Consider the following 26,682-nt stretch of genomic DNA (forward strand, 5'->3'; position numbering starts at 1 on the left):
TATTGGGTGTCCTAACGGAGGCTAAAAGAGAAAAGTAACAATATTTAGAGTACTACCACATCTGAAGGAGGTACAATTTGACCTTAAATGCTTGTATTATATTTTTACAGGGTGCACATCACCTGGATCCGGGGGGAGTGGACCTCTAAGAAAATAACACCCCTCCCCTCCCCCCCCAAAAAAAAAAAAGATCCAAAAAATGTCTGGAGACATAATAATGCTCTTCAATTTTCATTAAAGGAAAATGAAACCTTCGGAACAAGATAGCTTGTGCGAAAACAGAAAAGTCAAAGAAACTTCAACGAAAGTTTGAGAAAAATTGAATAAATAATAAGAAAGTTATGAGCATTTGAAATTTAGATCAGTATAGTAATGTAGATCCTCCCAATTGCAATGCGACAAAGATATGTCACATGTGAACAACTATCCCATTACTTTTGTATAGCAATATGGATAAACATTTTTTTATTAACATAAAGGGTAAATAGAGACATTTTGGATGTGTTTTATAGTCCATCAAAGGGAAAGTTGTTTACATGTGACATCACACATCTTTGTTGCATGGGCCCCCAATGGGAGGATCTCCATAGCATTGTAATGCAATATTCAAATGCTCGACCATAACTCATTATTTGCCCGATTTTTCTCAAACTTTCTTTGATCTTTATTTTTCTGTTTCAGCACAAGCCGACTTGTCCCAATTGGTTTCATTCCCCTCTAATGACTTTTTTTGCCCATAAATTTTTCATGAACCTGTCCACAGAGGATTATTCTATTGTTACTGGGGGTGCTGAGCATTGTCACAGCACCCCCAGTAACAAAAGATACCGTAATCCTCTGTGGCCAGGTCCATGAAAGTTTTGCAACAAAATACACCCATTTAAAAAAAAAATGATTCTATGACTGCTTATACTCTATTTGCATCCTTCTGTTCTTTCCACTCCAGATTTCAATAAGTAACATAAGCCTAATTCTATTGTATAACTTGGAGCATCCATGCCACCACTTGCCCCCCCCCCCCCCCATTTCATTACCCCCACAAAAAAACGACTGGAGCAACGGCTATAAAAAAATCGAAAAAGCAGCATACGATTACGAGGGGTAAAGCTGAAAGTTTAAGTTCGATAAATCGCCCGTTTAACCTCTAGATTTAAAAGAAATAAAAGATTGTAGGTATGGAAATTTGAATGAGTTTGGAAATCAATTGCCAATCATCATGACTCTTGTAACAGAACCTAAATTCGAGGAGAGAGTCGGTCCGCTTTCTTTGATTGCTCTATACGTATTCCTGACCCTTCTCATATACCTCATCGCAGTCTATCGCCGCGGGAAGCTTCGGGAGGAAGACAATGAGCGATTGGGTCGAAGTCGGGCCAGTATAGCTGAAAAGTCGAGGACAGTTTTACTCGTTATTTCGCATCCAGACGATGAGTGTATGTTCTTCTCGCCCTCCATTCTGGCACTCAACTCCAGCCTCCATACATCTGTGCACATTCTGTGCCTTTCTAATGGTGAGTTGATTTGATTTGACCGAAATCCTGGACTGAGTCATGTGAATTGTTAACCCAGAGAGCTCCAGCCCGCGTAGCGGGCTGGAGCCCAGACGCGCAGTGTACAAACGGGCATTGAGGTGAGAGTACCGTGAAGTTTGGTTAATATCATTTACATAATACATAATTTAAACAGAAATTAAGCACTTACCACGATTGTATGGATGATAGTCTAACGAGTGGCAGTTTCCTGACATCGAGGCACAGACTGGAACCTCAAAAAACGATCAGTTCTGTCGCGGTGTCTCTCCCTCTTTCAAAATTCAAAACAAAATGGCCGATCGAGACCGAGGCTAGTATAGCACTAGCGCATATAGACTTTGTCAAATTCGCGCATGCGCCCTACACCCTCTCGAACGGCCATTTTGCTATGAATTTTGAAAGAAGGAGAGCCACCGCGACAGAACTGATCGTTTTTTGAGGTTCCAGTCTGTGCCTCGATGTCAGGAAACTGCCACTCGTTAGACTATCATCCATACAATCGTGGTAAGTGCTTAATTTCTGTTTAAATTATGTATTATGTAAATGATATTAACCAAACTTCACGGTACTCTCACCTCAATGCCCGTTTGTACACTGCGCGTCTGGGCTAGCCCGCTCTCTGGGTTAGTGAATTGTGAGTCTGCCTTTCTAAGTAATATTAATAAATGGTGAGTTGATTTGATTTGACCGAAATCCTGGACTGAGTAAATTTTAGCCTGGACCAATTCACGAGCGGTGAAGGGGGGGGGGGGCTAGCTTCCTTTGCATTGAGTTGATACCGGTCACTAACAAAGACATGCATAAAAAGGTTCTTTTTTTCAAGATGGGACGTAACGTAGATGACGTAAGGCCAGGGTGTCACAAACACTAAAAACTGAAAAAAGGATTTTCCTGGATTTCTATAAGCTAGGAAAGATGTATTATACGGTCGAATTTGCGAGGGTATAGAAAAAGAGTAAAATACAATTGGCAAAAAGTTCTTGGACACTTAGAAAACTTAAAATATTTCATATAGATATTTGATTAAAGGCAAATTGTATGTCAACATGACCAGACAATATTCCTCTTCCAGTATGACATGACATTTTCATGTTAACAGTCATGCATGGGCGGTTAAATGCTTTAAACAATAGAAATGTCAGTAAAAGAAAATTGCAAGAAATGGACCATTCAAAAGCTAATGATCATAGCCACCCTGTAGGCAAGGCTCGACATTAGCGGTGGCCCGGTGGCCCGGGGCCACCAGAAATTCACCTCGGGCAACCATTATTGAAAAAATGTTAAGTTTTGGTGGCCCGAATCAGGCAACCAGTAATTTTCAAAGTAGCGCAATTTTTCTCCCGATTTTGCACGCATTTATCAACTTTCTTCAGTTGAAATTGCAAGCCAATTCATCATGCGCCCTTTTTGTTAATCTACACACAAATACACACACACACAGAGATTGCATAGTCATGACAGTATGGAGGCCTATCACTACAGCATATTCAGCCGGCCGTCTGGCGTGCGTGAGCTTGCATGCGCTATGCATGAAACCACTGCAGCTATACTGAGCTAGCTGTGGCTCTGTGCGCTAGCAGACTATTCAGACTCGGGGCGGGAGCTGCGATAAGAAATGTTACTGCTAAGAAATCTTCCACAGAACTTTGAAAATCTACGTCAAAGTCACATTTTACACCAATGAAAATCCCTTCTACAGTCCATATTACTAAATCCTGATTATTTGCAAGCATTAAAAAGAGGAATTATGACCTCTCTTTTGACTCAAAAAGACCGATTTCCAAATGCATTAATACACATAAAACTCATAGGTGAGTACATCAAAGTCCCACAAGTGCATTTGTATGTATGTTGATATTTGGTTTCTTTCGAAGCTGTGTCGTTTCTAGCCAAAAATAAACAGACAGCTTCTTTCTTTCTTGTTTAGAAATGACTTCTTAAATCACTCTTAAGGAAGTAAATACTTTGGGAAGGCATTTCATTGATATAAAATGTGATTTTTTCCATCATTTTGTCAAATATTGGGAAGGACTTTTCTCACTGTTTTTTCCAGATATAACTTTTGCCGTTTTCTTATTTTTAATGTTTTTTCTTTACATTTTTCGGGCCACCAAACTTTACTAACGGGCCACCAAAAATAAATTATTTGAAGGTTTTGGTGGCCCGAACGGGCCACCACCAAAAAAAGTTAATGTGGAGCCTTGCTGTAGGCATACATTCAACAATTTCAATAGGGGTTGTCCTCATCGAGCAAACATTGTCCAAAGATTTCTGGATGACCACAATGTTCAGCGCTTGGATCCATGGCCCGCTTGTTCACCAGACATGAATCCGATTGAACACTTGTGGGATCAGCTAGGAAAATCGGTCAATCAAAGAATTCAACCAGGAGACACTCTTCAAGATGTCCAGCGTTATCTCCTGGAAGAATGGGACAAAATCACCCCAGAGCAAATTTGCCGACTTGTGACAAGCATGCGACGTCGATGTGCTGCACTCATTCAGAGCCAGGGTGAACAAACGAGATATTGAATTTTCTTTTGCTTATGCCAAGATACTGAAATTTGACATTTTTTTCATCGACTAACTTTGACTTAAAATTCCAGTGGAATAGTGATGCATCCAATCCAAGGTGGATAACTTTCTCTTCTCTTTTAGAGTGGTATTTGACTTTTAAGTTTGCTTTTATCATTTAATGGATATTTATGCCACATAAACTTTCACAACTGAAAGAATGACTGTTCGTTTTATTGCAATTTTCTTTTACTGACATTGCTATTGTGTAAAGCATTTAACCGCCCATGCATGACTGTTAACATGAAAATTTCATGTCATACTGGAAGAGGAATATTGTCTGGTCATGTTGACATACAATAATTTGCCTTTAATCAAATATCTATATGAAATATTTTCAGTTTTCTAAGTGTCCAAGAACTTTTTTTGCCGAGTGTACATGTAAATCCTTTATTTTAGTTGAAAGGATGTACTTTTTGCTCCAACTCTACGCATTTATTCAGAGACAGATTTTAGCATGGTGGGGCAGTTCTAAACCCAATGTTAGTAACTAAAAAAGGCTAAAGCTCTGTGACGTGACATAATTAAAATATCTCTAGATAGATCTAAATTATTTGCACCCATAATTCACCTCTAACATCGCAAAACTTATATCAGTATCACACTGCCATTTATCATCGATCGTTTATTATTGATATTGATAGCCCCTCTCTGACCCCACCTCCAAGAGAGGAGGGGGAATAATGGGGATGGCAGCACCCGTGGGAATGAGGGAGGGCTATTTATCACTTATTTTACATCTGCAAGGATTAGTTGGGTGAAGTTAGCAACCAGGTGACGTGACATAAATGGGTACCAGCAGGAAGTAATGCCTCAAAAAGCTGTGTGCACCTAAATAGTTAGCCTAGCTTAGCCGGGTAATAATAATAGCAGGGCCTGCTGGGAGAACAGTTTTGGAACTGAAGTGGCTACCCTGGGTAAATATATCATTATTATTATTAAAAACTAAGCTTGAGTGAGTTGAGTAGGCTATATAGCATTGTACTGTGTTGGCATGGCAAGGCTGGTTTGCCATTTTCAGAAGAAAAAAAAAGTTGACCAAGAATATTGGTATAGTAGCTCTAGTCTAGTTCTAGTTCATTAGTTAGAGACTAAGAGTTGCCAAGATCAAGTGCAGAATATGGGGGTAGGTTGTTAAATGACTGATGTTTCTGTTGTTGAGTGACATATTTAACTTTTTTTATTTAGAGCTGATATTTTCAATTGAATCAAATGATTTAAGCCAGGATATGCAAGAGGAAGAATTAGTAAACATGTTTTAATTGTCACCCCAGAGTCTCATAGGACTTTAGGATATCTTGTACTTGTGTCTCTTAAACACTGGGAATATGCCCCTCCCCAGCCCTCGACCCTAACTAAGGTCAGACCAAAATTGTTGTCTTTCTTTTTTCCCCATTATTGTATGATCACGATTCAAATGGAGGAAAACCAGCTCAAATTAAGTGTTCCAATGCAGAAGAAAATCAAAATAAGATTTTTTTTTTGTCAAATGTTTTTAATTCAGATTTTTTTTAATTAGGAATTATAATGTTCCAAAAGTAAATGATAACAATGTGACTGCATTTTATTCATAATCAGAACAGTATAAATGTTCATTAGATTTTGCTGCTGAATTAGTTTACAAAAATTCCTTCCATCTGAATGTATATAGGAGACTACTATGGACAGGGAGAATTGAGAGGAAAGGAACTGATTCTAAGCTGCGCAATTCTTGGCATCCCATCATGCAATGTGACAGTGTTGAATGAGAGGTAATACCAAATTTATGTATTGACTGCATGAGTATGACTAAATATAATACATTACCGTAATGAACGAAATATGAATGAATAGATGTCATAGATCGCAGAGGCCATGGAACAAACTTGAAATGGGCAGAACATGCATAAAATCACAGTTGTATACATGTATGGTTTTTACTAAAAAAATATTTTGGGTGGACTGGAAACTTGTTTAACGTCCTTTAGTTCTCAGGGATACTTCATAATGAACAACTGGTCATAACTAGGACAAAACCTTGTGTCTGACACTTCACATTTTTGTACTTGTCAAGTTGAACACTGGAGATTGTTGTGGGATTGAATGGATGCAAGTATACAGTGCGTCCCAGAAAAACGAAACCGAGATTAAGCGATAATTTATCATAACTTATTCACAAATACAATAGAGAAATGACCTACCAATGTAAAGCTTAGAATCTCCTCTTTCATCTGATATTACTTAGATTATTCCTCATTCACGCATGAGTGAGCAAAAAAATTTTGAAGAAAGGATACCAAAAACTCATTTGGCGGGGAGTATCCGAATTTCAAAAAGAATATCACATGCTTAAAAGGTTCAATATCTGCTCTTTTATTTGATACCTTAATCACAAAAAATGGTCAAGAAGTAAAAAAGTTATGTCCCTCGAAACAATGCTAGTATTTCCATAATTTCATTAAATAAACACGTTTTCACGGGTTTCCCATAGAAGCTATCGCATGGTTAACAAAAGACTTAATGCGTGGCTGATCATCAACAAAACTGAGTGTTAAGTGAGTTTGAACGCTAGCCTGTAGAACCTCTTCATTTTATGAAATTATTGAAATTCAAGCCTTATTTCAAATAACCAGAACTTTTTGGACCATTTTCTGTAATTGAGGTATCAAATTAAAGAGCAGATATTGAACTTTTTAAAAATGTGGTTTTCTTTTTGAAACCCAGATACAGCCCGCCAAATGACTTTTTTGTATTTCCTCTTCAAATTGTTTTTGCTCACTCATGCGCAAATCTGAAATAATCTAAGTAATTTCAGATGAAAAAGGAGATTCTAAGCTTTACGATGGTAGGTCATTTGTCTATTTTATTTGTGATTAAGTTATGATAAATCATCGATAAATCTCGGTTTCGTTTTTTGTGGGACGCACTGTATTTGACCAGTTACATGTAGGCCTATAATATTCAATGCATACCAGGTATATCAATTAGGCACCAAAATGATTGTCCAATCATTGTAGTGATGGTCAATGAACCTTTTGTTTCACAACCTTATGTAATCTTGTAGTGAGCTACCAGATGACCCCAAGGCATTATGGGATGAGGAGCTTGTCAGCAAACTTGTTCTACATCAGATTGTCAAATGTGATGCTCAGATAGTAAGTTTCTAAAGTTTTCTTCCTAGCGTTTAGGTCTTTTTCCTCCTGCATGTGTACTTTTCGCCTCTTTTGACTTTCCTCTATTTTCCTTCATACTTCATTATATACCTTTAGTTTAGATGATATTGCTCAAGGTGGGTCATGTGATTAGAGAGTAACATAAGTAATCTCATAAGAGATTTTTATTAATGACCTCTGAATTTGTATTGTCATGTTATTATTATACCCCTATAATTATTAAGCACATAATAATTAACTTTAGTTCTCTATGAGCTTTATAATTATTATTAAAAAAATTATAGATATATATATAAAAAAGCAGTATATTTATTCATCAATTTATGAGAACAGAAGGGGAGATAAAGACATTTCATAATTTCCTTTTTACTTTTTTTAACAATGAGTTCTACCATATATTATTATTAACCTCATTATGTCATCATACAGTGTTTCTAAATCCAGATGTCAAGTCTTGTCTCTGACAGTACGCACACATTATTAATTTGTATTTCAGGTTCTTACGTTTGACAAACATGGTGTTTCATCTCATCCCAATCATATAGCAGCCTACAAGGGTATTAGGTAAGATTATTTAGTTATAATCACTTTGGAAAAGTACATCACACAGAATACTTCAGAAACAGTATTTTACTGTTCTGAATTTCTCCATCTTTCTTTATCCCATTTATCTCTAAATAATGTATAAATATGTATATTGCAACAAAAAACCTTGCATGGAAAAAAATGAATGTGCATTTCATGAATTCTTTCATTAACATGATACATTTTGCCTAAGTTGTCTTTGCCTTTGTCCCCCGAAGTGATGATAATGTTTGTTGATCGAATAATAACAATGTCCTGCAATAGAAGTGTTACTTTTATCAAATTCATTTTTCACAGATGTTTGTTTGGCTGTCTTTCATTCAAAATTCTTACATAATTAAATGCAACATCTGAGTACAATTTACAATGTTAATTCTTTGGTTAAATTGATAATGGAAATGGGTAAATAATAAACATATAGATCACATTAGAAATAGCAGAATCTTAAATCAATCATGGATCTTGTGGCAGAGTGGTTATGCGCTAAATGTGTTACTGTCTAAGACTATTTTGGTGCCATTGTTATTTATTTTTTAATGGCTTGTCAGAAAATTTTAGGTGGAAAAGTGGCTCCAAAGTTGTGTTAACATATTTTGCAGTAAAAAATGTTAATTCTTTGGTTAACATCATTTATTGTTTCTGTAGTTGTTTAAAGACACGTGTTCTTGAAGTTGAATATTGAGAGAAGATAAGGTTTAACCTATAAACTTAATATTTTTTCTTTAGAAAACTGGTTGTTCAACGACAGCTTCCCTCGGGTGAGTATTTCTTAAGATGTTTTTCTTTTATGTTTTATATAAAAATGATTCCCCTTTTGATGTAATTTTTCATCTGGATTCTCTACTTTCTTTTTCATTTTACTTTTGATTAAGCAATGCAGAGCACCCAGCCTACTACAATGCAAATTGCCTGTTCTTTTTTTCCTTTAGGGACTATATGGATATAAGATCAACATACACTCAAAAGAGTCCTGTTTTTGTATTGTAGCCTCATTTAGATGTCTGTTACTAATAAGCAATGGAATGATAAAAGGAAATGATTCTTCCTTTTTTAATGAAAATAAGCTTGCCAATTTTATAACAAAGAATACATTAGCTCTGAGGGATTACAGGTCAAATTTTGTCTTTTCTTCTTGCACCAAAGTTCTATTTTAATAATGCTTTTGAAACTGTTGTGCACTTTTTCTTATTAATAGGTGTTCGTGCCTTCTGCCTAGAATCTATTGGTATAGTGAGAAAATACTGTTCTTTCTTGGAGGTACCTATAAGTTTCATTCTATGTGCAATCAGAGGCAACAAGGTATTGGTTTCTTCACCCTATGGAGTTCTAAGAGCTCAGGTAAGAATTAATTATGAATAGATTGACTTCGTTGTCTTTGTGGGATGATGGCATTTAAACGTTTTTACGTTATTTTTGTTTGTATTCATTTTGACTTTATATCAATTACAAGTGTTCTTGCAATAGAAGAGTCAGGGTGTAAATTTTGTGCTTTGTTTTTTTTGTGCATGATTGACACATTTGTTTCTTTAAGGTTTTTTTAGCATTGTTTTTTAATAAAAAACAGAGGAGTATGTGGAAAGGTTAAACATATTGGGACAGAATTAAGTTAATTCTAAAACGACCATTCCACTGCTTGAATCTTTTTTTACTGTCCCGCTTTTTATTTTCAAGTCTTGCAAATCTTTTTGAGCATTTTCTAAGTGCATGTCAGACCCAAAATGCTCTCAAACATGATTTTATGTACAAAGTCGATGCAATTGGAATTTTCTCACCTTACTGGTAATATTATTTTCACTTTCGTTGGCTGAGGGTGCTCCAAAATTAAAAAAGAAAAAAATGGTGTTTAAAACGGGGTAATAATAGCAGGGCCCGCTGGGAGAACAGTTTTCGGAACTGAAGCGGCTACCCTGGGTAAATATACCGCTATTATTATTATTATTATTATAAAAGAAAGAAAAACAAAATGTTAAAAGAACAAATAAATTCTTGAGAAATTCATTTTTAAAATTGAATTTTATGAGAAATTCAGAAACAGTTTTTTGTTCAAACAAAATTTATTAAGGCTATCAAAAATATTGATACAACAAATTTGCATTCCAGGAGCTTTATGTAGTGATTCAGACCAGAGCAAAGAGTATTGTAGATGCATGAATTAGCATAAAAGAATAAAGAAAAAACAATTAATATTCTGATTTATTTTAAAGCAATCTAGCCTTGTAGATTAAATCTCATTTTCATGCTACCATTGTACATGTATGTGGCTCTTGTGAGATCTGAATCAAGGAATTCAACCCCACTGCAATCCCCAAAAAAGCACTGATTGTGAGAAAAGTATGTAGGAATAACATTATGGTTTAGTGCTGTTAGGGATCAAATGATGAGATCAGTGATCAATTGAGGTCATGTGTTTAAGTTTACTTAAAAGACTCTTATGATTATAACTTTGCAACCGTTCCTCCCTTTCAATAAAACTTTTGTTATTAATGCACTGAGGGTAACAGCATATTGCAATACTGTTGGCGATCACATGGTGAGGTCAAAAGTCATTTGAAGTCAGATATTTTAGTTAAGCTGTTATCTGTTGTATTTAGATTACTGTCCTGATGGGAGGGGCTGACAAGTAAACTGTGAACTCATGACAAAGTGGATGATTTTCTCTATCACTTAGAACAATCCACATACCACATTGTCAATTTGAGACTATCCAAGTGTTAGTAATTTCAATTTCAAAAGAAACCTCTTTTTTCTGTATTTTATTTCAAAGTTACAAGCTTCTGTAAAATTTCTGTTGTTGTGGTGGGGGGCAGGGAGTCCCTTGTTTTTCTGTTTCATGCAATTTATGTTATTAGCATTGATTGATTCCCCTTTAAGTAGGCCAATAATGTGGGATGAGTAATCCTGATCAGCTTTTTGATTACCAATAATGCCAGACCTGTCTGTGTAATTTTGATTTGTTTTCATTTTAAGTTCCAGTTTGCATAATAATTAATTCTATCAAAGATTCAAAACATGTAAAAGTAACATAAAATGAAACTATATCACATATAAAATAACAAAATTAAAAGAAAAGTATGTCTTTATATAACATATTATATATATATATTTATTGAAACTTAAAAGTACATTGTATATTAATACAGTAATGTACCTATACATAGAAACATTATGGCATCTAGATAAATTTATTTTCTACATGTACAATGACATCTCTTTTTCTATTTTCCCAAATGCAGCGTGCAATGAGGGCTCATGCTTCTCAGTTTGTCTGGTTTCGTGTTCTTAATATGTTCTTCTCTCGCTATTTCATCATCAACACCATCAGAAGTCTCAAGATCAAGGAAGATTCTTGAAGCAAATCGGCTTATTGAAATAGACATAGATACAGAGACAGAAAACAACTTTTGGAGTAATATCGCTGAAGATTGTGAAATAGAGCCCAAGTTTCCAAAGATTAAAGCAGATGATATGTCCAAGTTTTGAAAGTCCATGATATAAATAATGATGATGATAATATTTCTAATGCGCACATTTCCACTCCAAGGAATGCTCAAGGCGCCTCACAATATAAATTCAACATAATGAACAGTGAATTAGACAAATTTCAAATCATACATTAATAAAAAAATTACTCTCAAATTTATAAGGAGAAGGGGTTTATTAGGGTACATGTATTATTAAAGGGATGGTCCGGGCTGAAAATATTTATATCTAAATAAATAGAGTAAAATTCACAGAGCAAAATGCTGAAACTTTCATTAAAAATCGGATAACAAGTAATGAAGTTATTGTATTTTAAAGTTTATCAAAATTTTGTGAAAACAGTTAGTGCACATCGTCTTGAATATTCATTAGATGGGCTGATGATGTCACATCCCCACTTTCCATTTTCTTATGTTATTACATGAAATCATATATGTTTCATTTTTTCATACATGTGTAAGTGATGTGTCTCCATTATGATGAAATAAGTTGTGGCAATAAATAACTAATGCACTTAATCAGTTGTCAATCCAATTGTTTTAGTTCTTGTTAGAAATTGTTTTAATAAACCTAAATTCATATGATAAAATACAAAAGAACAAGTGAGGATATGACATCAGCCCACCTAATGAATATCATAAAGATATGCCTAGAACTGTTTCACCAGAATAATGCACATCTTTAAAATTCAATAACTTTGTTATTTGCTAGCCGATTTTGATAAAATTTTCAGGATTTTGCTCTGTGAATTTTACTCTATTTATAGAGATATAAATATTTCCAGCCTGGACCATCCCTTTAAATGTTATGAGACACAAGATAGGTTTTCAAGTTTGTTTGGAATGACTGAAGAGAGGATGAGATTTGAAATGTATGGGGAGGTGAGTTCCATGATGATATGACATTTTCTAGAGACTGGATATGTCTCCAGACTAAAAGTCTGTTACTGTGCCATAAACATGAATGTACTTTTGTCCCTGCACTGCAAAGGGGTAAGAAAGGAATCCTTTCATACTGTGAGCACTAGCTTGAGTTAATGTCCTCATTGAGCTGTGATAGTGTTGGAGCTATAAAGTATGTTGAGTGTCTTGCATGGTTGATTTGTGTACTTTATTAATGAAATTAAGCAACTCAAATTAACCCAGGCATATGATGTAATAATTATGATTTTTTGAAATAGGTTTCATTGTATTTGTATGGACTTCCATGACAAAGTAATCTAAGTTGAAATCAATATTGCAGTATTGAACAAGAATCAGATTTCAAATCCTGTCTGTCTCCTTTACTGAAGAAGTAATGTTGATATTACAATATCAAATCCATTAATTGGCCATGCTAATGACTTTGTGCAGTTTAGGGGTATACTCTTACTAAAAAATGTTGTGCAGCTGTAGGGACATTCTGTCATTTATGTGCAATATATTTTAAATGCAAATATGAATGCCAATTTATTGTTATGGTTTTCGTTTAGTTATTATTTGAAATTAATAAGTACTGGCAAACTGTTGGAAGTGGGGATGACTTATCACAATGAAACATGCACCATTTTCAGTTTATTTTTTTCATTTGGAACTGTATTTAATGTATGAGGATTGTTATTTCATTAGTTTTTGGTTAAGTTTTATTTCAAAATTGGAGAATTTGCTGTTTATTACACAGACAGAGTGCATGATGTATTTATTGGCATCTCAATAAACAATGTACATATTTGGAAGGAGTTAAAAGCAATGACAGAATAAAAATGTTAAGCAATAAACATTTTCTAGTATGACATTCAAATAGTTATTTTGAAATTGCATAGTCTTATAATTACTATTTTTGTGTAAGTGCATTCTGCATTGCAAGAAATGTATGCAAGTATAATGTTTACAAAGATATTCATTTAGGATAGGGTTATGAAAATTAACTGCTAATGTATATGCAAAGCACTGATAATATTTCAAAGTTTTTTTAGACTTGCATTGACAGTTAGGCCTAAAAAATGTCTTTGCCCTCATCCAACCAGCTGTAAAAAGGGGGGGGGAGGGGTATATTTATAGCATACCCCCAAATATACAAATACATGTATAATGTTTAATTGAATATTTGATTTTGACTGCGTAAGTAATCATTCCTTGCATAATTTTACATGTATTTGTGCAACACAGCAGTGAAGATAATAAAAATTCAAAAATTTAAAAAATGGCAGACCTTCCCAACTTTCTATTTTTTGGCTTATGAGGGCAACATTGAAATTGCTTGTTTTGGTCAATACAAGTTTGTTTTAATGCCTTATATTACAACTCATTACAGATTTGAAAATTTTGTTTCCTCCTATTAGGGATGAATTTTGTTAAATCCAATGATATTCTTTGCTCATTTTGGTGCTTTAAGTATTGCTTCCAATTCAATTACTGGTACATGTGTATTGAATTTGTCCAGTGTTGCTTCCATGTTTTACCTATCTGCCTCTTTCTTTGATTTTGTACTATATGTCTGAATGAAATGAGGTTGATGTGATATGTAGGCTGTTTGCATTATTGTAACATTGAACATATCTTTTTTAGAATTATGAACTCTGCTGATTGCATTATTATTTATAAGAAACTGTACATAATTGTAAATACAGGTGTATAGTAATTTATTGTTAATAATATTTCCCCATTTTTAGAAAATGTACTAGGTAACAGGGTTTTGTTATTGATTGTGATTTTAGTATCTAAAACTGTTCTTTATCTTTACCTATTAGACGAGTTTGATTTTACATTGTGAAAATTCTGTCCCTAGTCCCTACCTATTTCTGTACATGAATACTATTCATATTCATTATTTTCAGTGATTGTCATTTTCATGTGCCACAAGTAATAATAATAATCTTTTATTTTCCCAGGGTAACCACTTCAGTTAGCTCTACCAGCATAACATAATGATGTTATTATTGCCCTTCTCCAATCTAAATGCTGAGCGCCTAGCAAGAAGGCAGAAGAAGGTCCCATTTTTATAAGTCTTTGGTATGACTCGGCCGAGGATCGAACCCATGACCTCCCGTTCATGAGGCGGACGCTCTACCACTGAGCCACCATGACCGGTTGCAATTGTACATGTACAATTCAGATTGTATCTCAATGATTCCAAATATTTTTTCATGAACAGATAAATATGTTTTCATGTATATTGTTTTCAATAGCATTTCAATATCAACATTAACATATCTGAGTTATGCTGGTGAAAACCGGTCATAGAATTGTTCTCATTGGCCCGTATTCTGAACTCTGGTTTAAATTAAACCTTGGTTTAAAGTTGTGGTTTAAATATGGAGAGCCAATTGGGGCACATATCCTTAACAGTACACATCCAATTTATTAACTCATTCGACACTCAAATTGTTCTTAATTGTCTGTTAATGGTAACTGACAGATTTTTCTTCATTATGAAAGCAAAAGGAAACAAAATAGTAAACATAAGAAATATACAATATAAACAGAAATTTTGGCTCCCAATAATTTTAGCACAGAGTTAGACCGTGGTCTAAGTTAAACCCTACTTCAGAATGCGGGCCATTGGGTTTAGGTAATGCAGTTTTAGCTTATTGTAAGTTCTTGATAATTCTTTGCTCTATACCTTACCACAAACCTATTTTTCCCCTTATCTTTAATGTTAATCATGTTTATGAGAGTGTACTACTCTCTGCAGAGTATAAAACATTATATTACCAGAACTTAAGTCTGGTATTGATCCCCTCAAAGTGACATTAGACTATCATCATGATGCATAGAAAGGATCCACTCACAAATGTGAATCACATTAAATCAATTTTGAAATAATCTGTTGACTTGTATGGTGCATAATTTCATATCTAATTGTGCCTGTTATCTGCTTAATAAATAGAGTAGAATTCACTGAACAAAATGCTGAAAATTTCATCAAAATCGGATAACAAATAATAAAGTTATTGAAGTTTAAAGTTTAGCAATATTTTGTGAAAACAGTCATCACGAATATTCATTAGGTGGGCTGATTATGTCGCATCTCCACTTTCCGTTTTCTTATGTTATTACAGAAAATCAAATTTTTTTCATTATTTCATACTTGTGTGAATAATATGTCTCCCTTATAATGAAATAAGTTGCAGCAATAAATATCTAATGCACTAAATCAGTTGTCAATCCAATTTTTCTAGTTCTTGGAGGAAAAAATTTGAATAAATCTAATTTCATATAATAAAATACAAAAGAACAAGTGGGGATGTGCATAGGCGGGGGGGGGGACTTGTCCCCCCCCCCTAAATTTGAGGTGGGGGACGATCCCCCCCCCTAAATTTTGTATCAATAACTTTTTTTTTTTTTTGTGTGTGTTTGTCAAAAAATTTTGATGGTCCCCCCTAAAATTTGGGTGATAACCTTTTTCTTTTTTTTTGGTCGTCCCCCTCAATTTTTTGGGCTTCCGCCGCCAATAGGGATGTGACATCATCAGCCCACCTAATGAATATTCATGACGACTGTTTTCACAAAATATTGCTTAACTTTAAAATTCAATAACTGTTATTTCAAATAACAAAGTTAGTGTTATCCGATTTTGATGAAATTTTCGGCATCTTGCTCAGTGAATTCTACTCTATTTATTAAGCTATAATTACTTTCAGCCCGGACCATCCCTTTAATAGTCATGAGCACTAGCGTACCTACGGGTACGAGCCACCACCCATGCATGTATCCCTGCCCCCCTGACGAGCTTGAAAGACCTTTTTGCCCCCCCTGACGAAAATCCTGGAAAATCCTAGGTACGCCACTGGTCACGAGTCAGTTATACCTAGTTCTTCCAAGGAGGTTTCAATGAGATGGAGTAACAGCAAATAAAATCCCTTTGAACGAGGATAAAAACCGCCACCAGCAAGTATGTCAGGCATGCACTTTGCTCAACATCTCTTGCCCATTGTGTAGACAAATGATTCTCGCATGACTCCACAGCTATAGGTCATATATAAAGGGATACATGCTATATTGTGATGATAATTACTTTTTCGCTGCATCTTGATCTGGTTATATGTGTAGTACGTATTCGGAGGCGTGCGAAAATAAACTGCAATAAATGACTCAAATTTGCTCGACTGGGCATGCACGGGCACTCATCTGGCATATACAATAATGAATAACAATATTCCACTGACCACATTTGAAATTCTCATTCGCCGCAAACGATCGGAAAAGTGTTAAAATCTGTTTTCAGTAAACGTCAAATTCTTACATTTTTCACTAATTAAAGGTTGATTGATATAAGCTGGGCAAATATATCGGCGTAATAGTGCTTGGTTATTGATATTTTGTAATGAGTTCAAATTTCAGTTTGTTTAATAATATGAAAAATGGAAATTGATACAAATGGATATTCGTAAAATTTCACCCCTCTGATTTCTTCGCTGAAACTGGCGGCTTCGAAGGCGGACTCTCAAAAAGGTTCTTATCGACTGCCATTCTTTCTTTTGTGCTTCTTTAGAAATGAATTACAGCTGCTTGAATAAATTTGTTGCCTGTTGGAACTCATCCATGCAGTCATAGAATCTTCTTGGTTCTTCACACTGTCACAATTCATGCCACAATGGAAACCATGGTCTCAATCGCGGAATAATTGTGACTGTGGCAGATCTTGAGGTCGTGGTAATCATGATTTTAGATCAAAAATTTGGACAGCTCAAAAATTTTCCTGGGTCCCGTAACACCAAGGTTAGCGATTAATCGTACGCTTGATTTTCACGATTTAATCTATACTGTAGTCAATGCAATCAATCGTAGAAAAATTATCTAGGATCATTGCTAAACTTTGTGTTACGGGCCCCTGATCAGCGGCTAAGAAAGGCCAATCTCAAAGGATGCACAACAGAATTGAGACAAGTCAGATAGATCATCAAAGTTGGTAGTGATCTGATCCATGATTGTTAACATAATCTTCATAAATTACATGAAATATTGTGGTATTTTAGTCTATTCTCTATTCCACAGGATGCTGTATGATTATGGCAATTAGATTATTTGATAATAAATTAAATAAAGATGCCTGAACTACTTTCCTGGCTTTAGATATTCTTTGTGCATTATTTTGTTTTATGCAAATAGTGAAGGTTAGGAATCTTATTCAGAATGGGATTTTGAATTTGATGAGACTCGGTGGTTATGACGGACCACCATCCGATCCAACAAATTCTAAAACATGAACCATGAGCAAACTTTGTCATTTTATGGTTTTGTTATATTCTCCTTTTATTCCCCCCCCCCCACATTATTTTTTGAACAATATATCCCCCTAAAAAACAAATTTGGAAAGCCAATTCCCTCCTTCATGCCCATACAGGCAAAGAAAACACCTATAATAACTATAATGCTCTTTCTTCAATTAATGAGGGGCACAAAAACTTTGGAACAAGTGGGCTTGCATGTGGAAACAGAAAAATCATATAATGATATCAAAGAAAGTTTGAGAAAATTGGTCAAAAATAAAGAAAAAGCTATGAGCATTTGAATATTGCAATCACTATAATGCTATGGAGATCCTCCAATTGGCAATGCGACAAAGATGTGTGATGTCACATATGAACTATACTTTAATTCCCTTTGATGGACTATGAAATACCCCCAAATATCTCTTTTTGCTCTTTCTCTTTTAAAATCTGTTTTACTTGCCTTGTCATTATGAGATGTGATAAAAGAGGCAGATTAATATACAAAAGTTTATGGGAAAGTTGTTCACACGTACGTGACGTCACCAGCATTATGTTGATAAATTTTTCCACCTCTAGCTATCATACTGGACATCACACATCTTTCTGGCATTCAAGTTCTACATTACAATAATGATCTAAATTCAAATGCTCTTAACTTTCTTATTGTTTATTCAATTTTCTCAAAGTTTCGTTGATCTGTTTTTGTGATTGTTCTGTTCTTACACAAGCTATCATGTTCCAAATGTTCCGTTTTCCTGTATAATCCATGCATGGATGGGTGAATGAATGTGCAGCCTCCCGGCACAGCCTATTTTATGTACCTGCATGATCTAGCTCTTGTAATTGAAAACAGCTTTCAGTCTTTGATTAATTTGGCTGGCAACTATTGTCATGCAGAAAGAACTATATTATGTTCCCCTGGCTTGGAGCTTTTTAAAATGGATTTAAAAGCTTCCTTTATATATCGAGTTATATTTCTCTTTCGATTTCTCCTTCATTTTTGTCTTCTTATATCGAGGTTTTTTACCTGACTGCTAAATAAGCACGAATGCCTGTGAACAAGCAACCAGGGGACCAACGGCTTAAGGTCCTCTCCGAGGGACCTGGTAATGAGGATAAATGCCTTACCAAAGGGCACTAGCGCACCACTTGGGAATCGAACCCGGGTCACCGGAATCCGAAACCCCCGCTCTACCGACTGAGCTATCGCGCCTCCAATATTTTCATATGATTGTTTTTCTTTCATTTTCCCCTATTTTTCTTTTCCATTTTCTTTTATTTTCTCTTCTTTTTCTTTTAATTTATTTCTCTTTCTCCCTTAATTCTTTTTTTTCTATGTCTTTATTGCTATCTTCTAGTCTCGTGTGAACACGTATACTGACTATCGCGATAGTCAGTATAGCGATAGTCACTATAGCGATAGCCCATCAATTTAGAATTGTGTCTATTATTCATTAGATTAAACATACTTATATGATTCCACTGAATATTGATAAACGACGAACCACACAATGTTAAACATAGTTTGGTTTCATTTTATTTTGGCAGTCATCTCTAAATAAAATAGCCCTTTCTCTGAATAGCTCATAGAGTTGGATAGCTCGACAAGCTCAATCTTTATCAATCTTTATCATGATCAAATTGGCAACTTGGCGGTACGTTTGTTTATTATTGTGTTCTCACTTTCACGGTACGGTCGACAGAAAGCAGAATTATTTACACAATCGCTCAAAATCTACGTAATCGAGGTTTATTTTCATCCAGAAATACTTGAAATCGAAATAAAAGATGTCGATCGGTGTACCTATTAAGGTTTTACACGAGGCAGAGGGACATATCATCACTTGTGAGACGAATACAGGTGAAGTCTACCGTGGAAAGCTCATCGAAGCCGAAGACAACATGAACTGCCAAATGATGCACATAACTGTCACTTATCGCGACGGACGAGTCGCACAGCTTGAGCATGTTTATATCAGGGGAAGCAAAATTAGATTTTTCATCTTGCCTGATATGCTGAAGAATGCTCCCATGTTTAAGAAAGCCGGATCTAAGGGATCTGCAGGACGAGGAAAGTCTGCGATTCTGAGAGCCCAGGGTACGTTTTGCAATGTAAAATCAATTGACATTTTTCTGTATGGTGTAACCGGTCAACCCTACCTCAGCTCAGCCAGGCGAGGCGAGGCCGAGGGTACCGTATGGGCACTATGATGGGGTGTCCAAACTTCGCGCACTTTTCAAAAATATTCATCAGGTTTAAATTTTTTCACAAAATATTCATAAATTATACAAAACCAATTAAAAAAATAGTTACCACATTGACGGCAAGATCGTAAACTATAAAATAATGGACGAAAATGTAAAGTAGGTCAAGGGAATTCGCCAGTATCGCGATCTCAAAATTCTATTCTGATCGGCGAATGCGCGCTGTACTGGAAAACGTTCAGAAAAAGTGTGACCTAACTTCGCGGACCAAAGTTTTTGTGGACATTTAAACAAAAACTCAAGCTCAAAAAGTGAAATATTTATATCAGATTGATGGCAAAATGCTATAGAATTGGTTTGTACCACATTTAACTCACATTTTTGATGATTTCTGCTTGCAAAATGGTGATATCGTGATGCTTGTTGAGAATATCAGATTTCTTCAAAAACGGGCGCTAACGGTGACAAATTTGCCGATCTTTTGCCAATATTTTCATGAATACTGAACTCATCCTAAAGAAACTTACACCAAAGGGTAATTTTAGGTCGCTTTTCACGTTGATGATGTCAGATTTTAAGGATATTGGCTAGTTTTTTAGATAATGACCGTCCGCGAAGTATGGACACGCGCGAAGTTTGGACTCACTGCCATACTAGTATTCGACCTGGCATAATTCAAAGATTTGGCCAAATTCCCCCAAATATTTAGAAATAGGGAATTTATCTTAATTTCATACCTTCTTTGTTATTTCAAGGCCAGGGTAATGACTATGTTAATCTGTTTTCGGTATTTTCTTTATCAATCTGTGACTGTGAGTGTAATTCTGTCGATTGTGCGGAGGATCAAATTATGCGGCGATGACCTTTTGGCAATTTTTTTTTTGCACTGAATTGCACTAGTAAGTAGTATTCAACCTAGTGATGATAGATAGTGAATCTCAAAATGGTTTAAATTGCTAAACTAGATCTATGACGTACAGACTAGATGTAGGCCTAACTGTTAACAGTAGAGCCTAGAGGCATGAGAGGCGCACAGCCAATATGGGAGACTCTCTCCAATAGGGGAGACAATCTCCCACATTGGAGACTTGCTTTGCAAAAGGACAAAAGAAACAACACCAACAAAAGCATGATTTTTTCCACCCAAAATTTTGTCTCACTGAGGTCAGAAGCCCATTTGTTTTGTGTGTGATTGACAACAAAAATCCTTTATCAAAACAAAAGTAGACGGTGAATTTTTAAAGTAGACGGTGAAAAGGGGTAATTTTTCATGAGGAATCTGCTTATCACATTTTTATTTGCCGCCAAGTTAATCCTTTTGCAGCAAATGTAAACAAAGGAAATTGGACTCCAAAACTGGAGACTGTCTCTGAAATTGGATACCCAAATTCTTTACAAAAGTCTCTGATATTGGAGATAATCTCCCACATTGGAGACAGTCTCCAATATTGGCCGTGCGCCTCTACTGGTTAAGTCTCTGGCTTTGACTAATTCCCTGTTTGGTCTCATCTCAAATCCATTACACCTATTCGTCATACAACTTGGCCCTTAAGTAAATTTGATTCTTTAAATTATTTTTTTCTTGATTAAAAATAGAGATAAAAAAATGAAAATTTTCTTGCCATATTACTTTCCACCAAAAGAGGGCGTACACAAAAATATGCCCAAAATTCAAGTTTTTGAGTGCTCTAGTAAATACAAAAATTATTCCCAAGTTACTAATGAAAAATAAATTGCAACTGTATGAAAATTAGTAATTTTGGTCACAAAAGTGATATTTTAATGATTTTTTAAAGTGTGTGCTCTGTACAGCATTGGCATGCCATAGTCCTACCTGTAGATTCCACACAGGCAGGATGGTTGCAGTGAACAAGTGGGCAGATCGAGAAACAGGGCCATCTTTCATCGCTAGGTTGAATACTGGTGCCGACGGATTGAATACTAGTGCCAAAAACCATCGACGTATAATTCGATCGCCCGCGTACACAGTCGACGGGTTGAAGAAAAAAATAATGCAAAAAGAATAACCAACATTTGCTCTTGGAAATAAGGCAGGTCTGAAATTAAGGTAAATTCCATATTTCTATAAATTTGAGGAAATTCTCCAAATGGGTTGAATACTAGTGCCCTTACGGTACTCAGACTGTCTCAGTAGAGGCCCACGGCCAGCGGCGTACCTAGGATTTTTCAAAGGGGGGCAAATTCGTCCACCCACCCCCCCAACAAAAAGGTCTTCAACCGCAAGTAAATGACATTTCGCACCAGAAAAAAAATTGACAAGCAGAAAAAAAAGTCTTCAACCACAAATAAAGGACATTTCGCACCAGAATAAAATTGCAAGCAAAAAAAAAAGGTCTTCAAGTTCAAAGGAGGGGCCCACACAGAGATACGTCCCTTGCATGTGTTGTGACTCCTCAGGGGGGGGGCAGTCTGCCCCCCCCCCCCCTTAGGTACGCTGATGCCCACGGCTAATATGGGAGACAATCTCCCATATTGGAGACTTGCTTTGCAAAAAAGAACAAAAGAAACAATACCAACAAAAGCGTGATTTTTTCCACCCAAAATTTTGTCTCGGCTCACTGTCATCTGATTCTGAGGTCAGAAGTAGCCAGGGGCATGAGGCTTCTGGTTCTAGAGAGTAAAAATCATTTACTATTCAAACATATGCTTTCTCTCTATGAAGCCAGGGATTCCATTGGCATTGCATTCATCCAACGTTACATGTACCACCAAAAAACCTCAAACTTTAAAGTTTACTTTCGCCCCCGAGATTTCTACTTTACTAGCTATCAACAATGAGAAACAAAACGTCTCAAAATCGGTGATTTGAAGACGGTTCTCCATTCATTAATTCATACGTATTCTCTGCCGATTGCGCGGCCGTCTGTAGCAATTTAAATCTAACGTTAAATCTACATGTAGAATTGCTGCAGTGCAGACCTCCACGCATGCGCAATTTGCCTTCGCCATTTTCTATTCGGCAGAGAATTTGATGTGTGATGAATCGAGAGTTGGTTTCAAATCACAGATTTTGAGATGTTTTCTAGAAAAGGCAGAGTGAGTCTGTGTCCAATGGTAACTGTAGTGTACATACATGTACATGTAGAGTATTGAAGCTGAATGTATGTTTACAGTAGGTCTTCATATGTTGGCTTTGTAACCAATACCATGAAGTGCCACAATTTGTCTTTGTTTTTGGTGAGCTTCAAATCACCAAGTCTTGTTATATTGATTGTAAATATTTATTATAAAAGCATTTGCATGTCACCGAGTTCAGCATATCACTGTTTTAATATAAAAAAACAAGCTAAATTTTAAAATGTCATAACTTTCTTATTTTACATCCGATTTTGATGAAATTTTCAGCGTTATGCTCGTTTGATTTTTCTCTCTTTATTCAAATCACCATTTTTCTGGGGTGGACTTGACCTTTAATGATTAGACAGATCGTATGTCAATTTTCTGATTGTTTGGCACAAAAGTTGTAGTATGCCACCCTCCCTGGATAATCTGTCAGAGCAGAGTTGTAAATAGATTGGCTGTTTGTTCAAACTTGTACTCAAATGTACTAAGACTTAATATCAATAAAAATTTTAAATGCATATAAAAATTCATTCACTTATTTCTTATTCATTTTGCAGTTGCTGCTGGAGGTCGAGGAGGAAGAGGCCGTGGTGGTGGACGTGGTGATGGAGGACGAGGAAGAGGAAACGTCTTCCAGAGGAGGAGATGATCTGCCAAAACGCCATTAGATAACCCTTGTACTATAATTTCTTTCCGCCTATATACAGTCCTTTGGAGCATATCTTGAAACAAATAGTGATTTTCACAGACTATTATAAGCTATGAAAAATCCTTGCATCTGATTGGCTGAGAGCAAATTAGTCTTTGGAAATCACCAATTGACTATCTCATCATAAAATGTTCCCCTTGTGTACAACTCCACATAAGGTCTGATGGCATTTTTCACTAGATAAGATTATGTGCATGTTTCGAGTTTAACATTACATTACAGACTGCTGGATCTACAATGTATGTCATAGTATTTTCATCATCTTAATCTTTAGTGGTGTGTTAGTGTACTGTTACATGTACATGTTTGTACTTGACATCTTAACAGTATCCGTCCATCTACTTCATTTTCAATGAATAAAGTGGTTGTAACTTATGACGTGGACCTTTACTTTAATGATTCCAGCATTTCCCCTTTTCTGTTGCAAACACAATTATCGGTAATGAACAAGTTTGTTCAGTTTCAATATTTTGTACTAGTGCAGATTTTCTGAGACACCCGACTAAAAGAGATTTACAGAAAAAAATATCCGTTGAGCTTTAAAAAAATACAATCGTATTTGAAAAAAGTACCTTTCATGCAAAACAGATTTTTTTTTTTTTTTAGTGACAACTATTTTATTACTCAATGTGCCGAAATGACATACAATGTAAATCTCTTTTTCAAGACAAGTAGTGATTGTTACTCAATGCACATAAGAAATGAATGGTGAAAAGTGTACAAATACATGTACTAGACCTTACCCGGACTTCAGTAGATACAAGTTTTTAACACCGAAATTGTCAAATGCTTGTCATCTGTTTTAATGTTATTTTACTTTTTTAATTTCATAAAGAAAAGGATGCTTGTGATAACATGAAATTATAGAAAATTTTGGCCCATTAAGGTCCATATTTGTTGAGGGAAATTGGTCAACAAAGTTATTCTTTCATGCATCTGACCATTCTACATTTATCTCCCTTTCAGCAATTTTTTGTCTCACCTGCATAGCAGAGTGAGACTATAGGCGCCGCTTTTCCGACGGCGACGGCGGCGGCGTCAACACCAAATCTTAACCTGAGGTTAAGTTTTTGAAATGACAGCATAACTTAGAAAGTATATGGACCTAGTTCATGAAACTTGGCCATAAGGTTAATCAAGTATTACTGAACATCCTGCCTGAGTTTCATGTCACATGACCAAGGTCAAAGGTCATTTAGGGTCAATGAACTTAGACCATGTTGGGGGAATCAACATCAAAATCTTAACCTAAGGTTAAGTTTTTGAAATGTCATCATAACTTAGAAAATATATGGACCTAGTTCATGAAACTTATACATAAGGTTAATCAAGTATCACTGAACATCCTGCATGAGTTTCACATCACATGACCAAGGTCAAAGGTCATTTAGGGTCAATGAACTTTGGCTGAATTGGGGGTATCTGTTGAATTACCATCATAACTTTGAAAGCTTATGGATCTGATTCATGAAACTTGGACATAATAGTAATCAAGTATCACTGAACATCATGTGCGAGTTTCAGGTCACATGATCAAGGTCAAAGGTCATGTAAGGTCAAAGAACTTTGGCCACGTTGGGGGTATTTGTTGAATTGCCATCATATCTCTATAAGTGTATTGGTCTAGTTCATAAAACGTGGAAATAAGAGTAACCAAGTATCACTGAACATCTTGGGCGAGCTATAGTAGTTTTCAAAATCAGCACTGCTGCTATATTGAATCGCGTGATGCAGGTGAGACGGCCAGAGGCATTCCACTTGTTTTTTATATCGGTGTGATACTTCACAAATCTCCTTCGTCATGGATTATTTAAGATAATTCAAGTAACATCAAGTGCCTTGAATTAAAAGATTAAATTTTGAGAAGTATATATAACTCCCCTAGTTGACCTCCATAAGGTTGAATAAAGTGAAAGCATATCCATTAATTTTAAGTAAATCATTTGTAGTCCATTACTTTTTGGAAGAAACTGCTTCAGTTTTCATAGAAAGTGGATTGTGACTTGATCTCAGAAATATGAATGTTAACGTACATGTAATTGGAATAATGGTAGAACAAAGCACAGCTACCTTGATTTCCAGTGAGGCATTGTATAGATTATATAAAATGCATTTTCATGAACATCTGTTGCTGGATAAATGCCGAAATGTCTTTCTTGGAGGCCATTACCAGTGCATGTAATTTCTTATCCATCTGTTTATAGGTCATAACATGTTTATTATTGGCAGCTTCAGCACTATCAGTTGTGCATAGTTCTGAGTTTATTGGTCTCAGTAGTTGTGGGGGTCGGGCTCAACAAATTGTTTTTCTTGTACTTTTGTGCAGTACACAGGATGACACAACTGTCAATAAATTTTTCTTGTACTGTACAATCAACATTCCTGACTTATGAAGAACCATCCTGTAAATAATCTGAATGTAGCAAAAAGCAAACAGATGTGTAGGGGATTGTATTTTAGTTCCTTTGTAAAAAGAAAAAAAAAATGCAGATATGCACACTACATCACTGTATATGCGTAGTTGATTTTGATGTCCGAGTACATCATGTTTTTCGTCAGATAATCGTGTATGTAAATTGTGAAGTTTTGTAAATTCAAACAAGTTGCGAGTGTACCATATTAAATATCAGTGAATTTTTTCAATGATACATGCACTTTTCTCTTTGTCCAACTGTATAATTCTGTGCAAGTAATATGAAGATGAAAGAGGAACCTGCATATCTCAGACCAATGACGCAGTCAGAGTACGCAGTTATGAAATTACCTAAAATGCAGCACGAGTCAAACCCAAATTTACTTTGTACATTATATACAAGGCGTTTCTGAAAAAAAAAGGATAACCGAAGTTCAAAGGTCAGCTTTATCATAAATTCATGATTTATTCATGTGATTTCTATTTTAATTGACTGAGTAACCCAACTTTCATTTGACACCTTACTTGGGTCACCATTGTCACTGGTCATAGAGTTGGGATCCTTCGAATGCGAAGGATACAAAACTTTTTTCTTCAAGTTTTGGGGTGTTATTCTTCATGCACGAAATCAACTTTGTAGTAACATTTTGGTTTAATCAGTTTTACCTTCAAATTTCAGTCAAATGCGATGCACTGTGTTAACTTGTTTGTGAGCGACTGGCATTTACATATCAACTACCTATCTTTAATCTCTG

At 35.5% G+C, this 26,682-nt stretch overlaps 2 protein-coding genes across 2 annotated transcripts; both read left to right on the forward strand.

The window, feature by feature from the left end:
• The first annotated feature begins 1,048 nt into the window (after positions 1-1,048).
• Positions 1,049-13,337, forward strand: LOC129254904 (N-acetylglucosaminyl-phosphatidylinositol de-N-acetylase-like). Its single transcript, XM_054893442.2, has 7 exons — positions 1,049-1,511; positions 5,758-5,857; positions 7,150-7,240; positions 7,755-7,822; positions 8,570-8,601; positions 9,039-9,181; positions 11,077-13,337. Exons 1-7 carry the CDS (start codon positions 1,217-1,219, stop codon positions 11,191-11,193), a joined length of 846 nt encoding a protein of 281 aa, XP_054749417.1. The 5' UTR covers positions 1,049-1,216; the 3' UTR covers positions 11,194-13,337.
• A 5,574-nt stretch (positions 13,338-18,911) lies between these two features.
• LOC129254903 (small nuclear ribonucleoprotein Sm D3-like) lies at positions 18,912-26,162 on the forward strand. The gene is made up of 2 exons (XM_054893441.2): positions 18,912-19,614; positions 23,363-26,162. The coding sequence occupies exons 1-2, from the start codon at positions 19,305-19,307 to the stop codon at positions 23,452-23,454; spliced, it is 402 nt and encodes a 133-aa protein (XP_054749416.1). The 5' UTR covers positions 18,912-19,304; the 3' UTR covers positions 23,455-26,162.
• Positions 26,163-26,682: the final 520 nt, after the last annotated feature.

The sequence above is a fragment of the Lytechinus pictus genome, chromosome 2, assembly GCF_037042905.1.
Source record: "Lytechinus pictus isolate F3 Inbred chromosome 2, Lp3.0, whole genome shotgun sequence".
Lineage (NCBI taxonomy): Eukaryota > Metazoa > Echinodermata > Echinoidea > Temnopleuroida > Toxopneustidae > Lytechinus > Lytechinus pictus.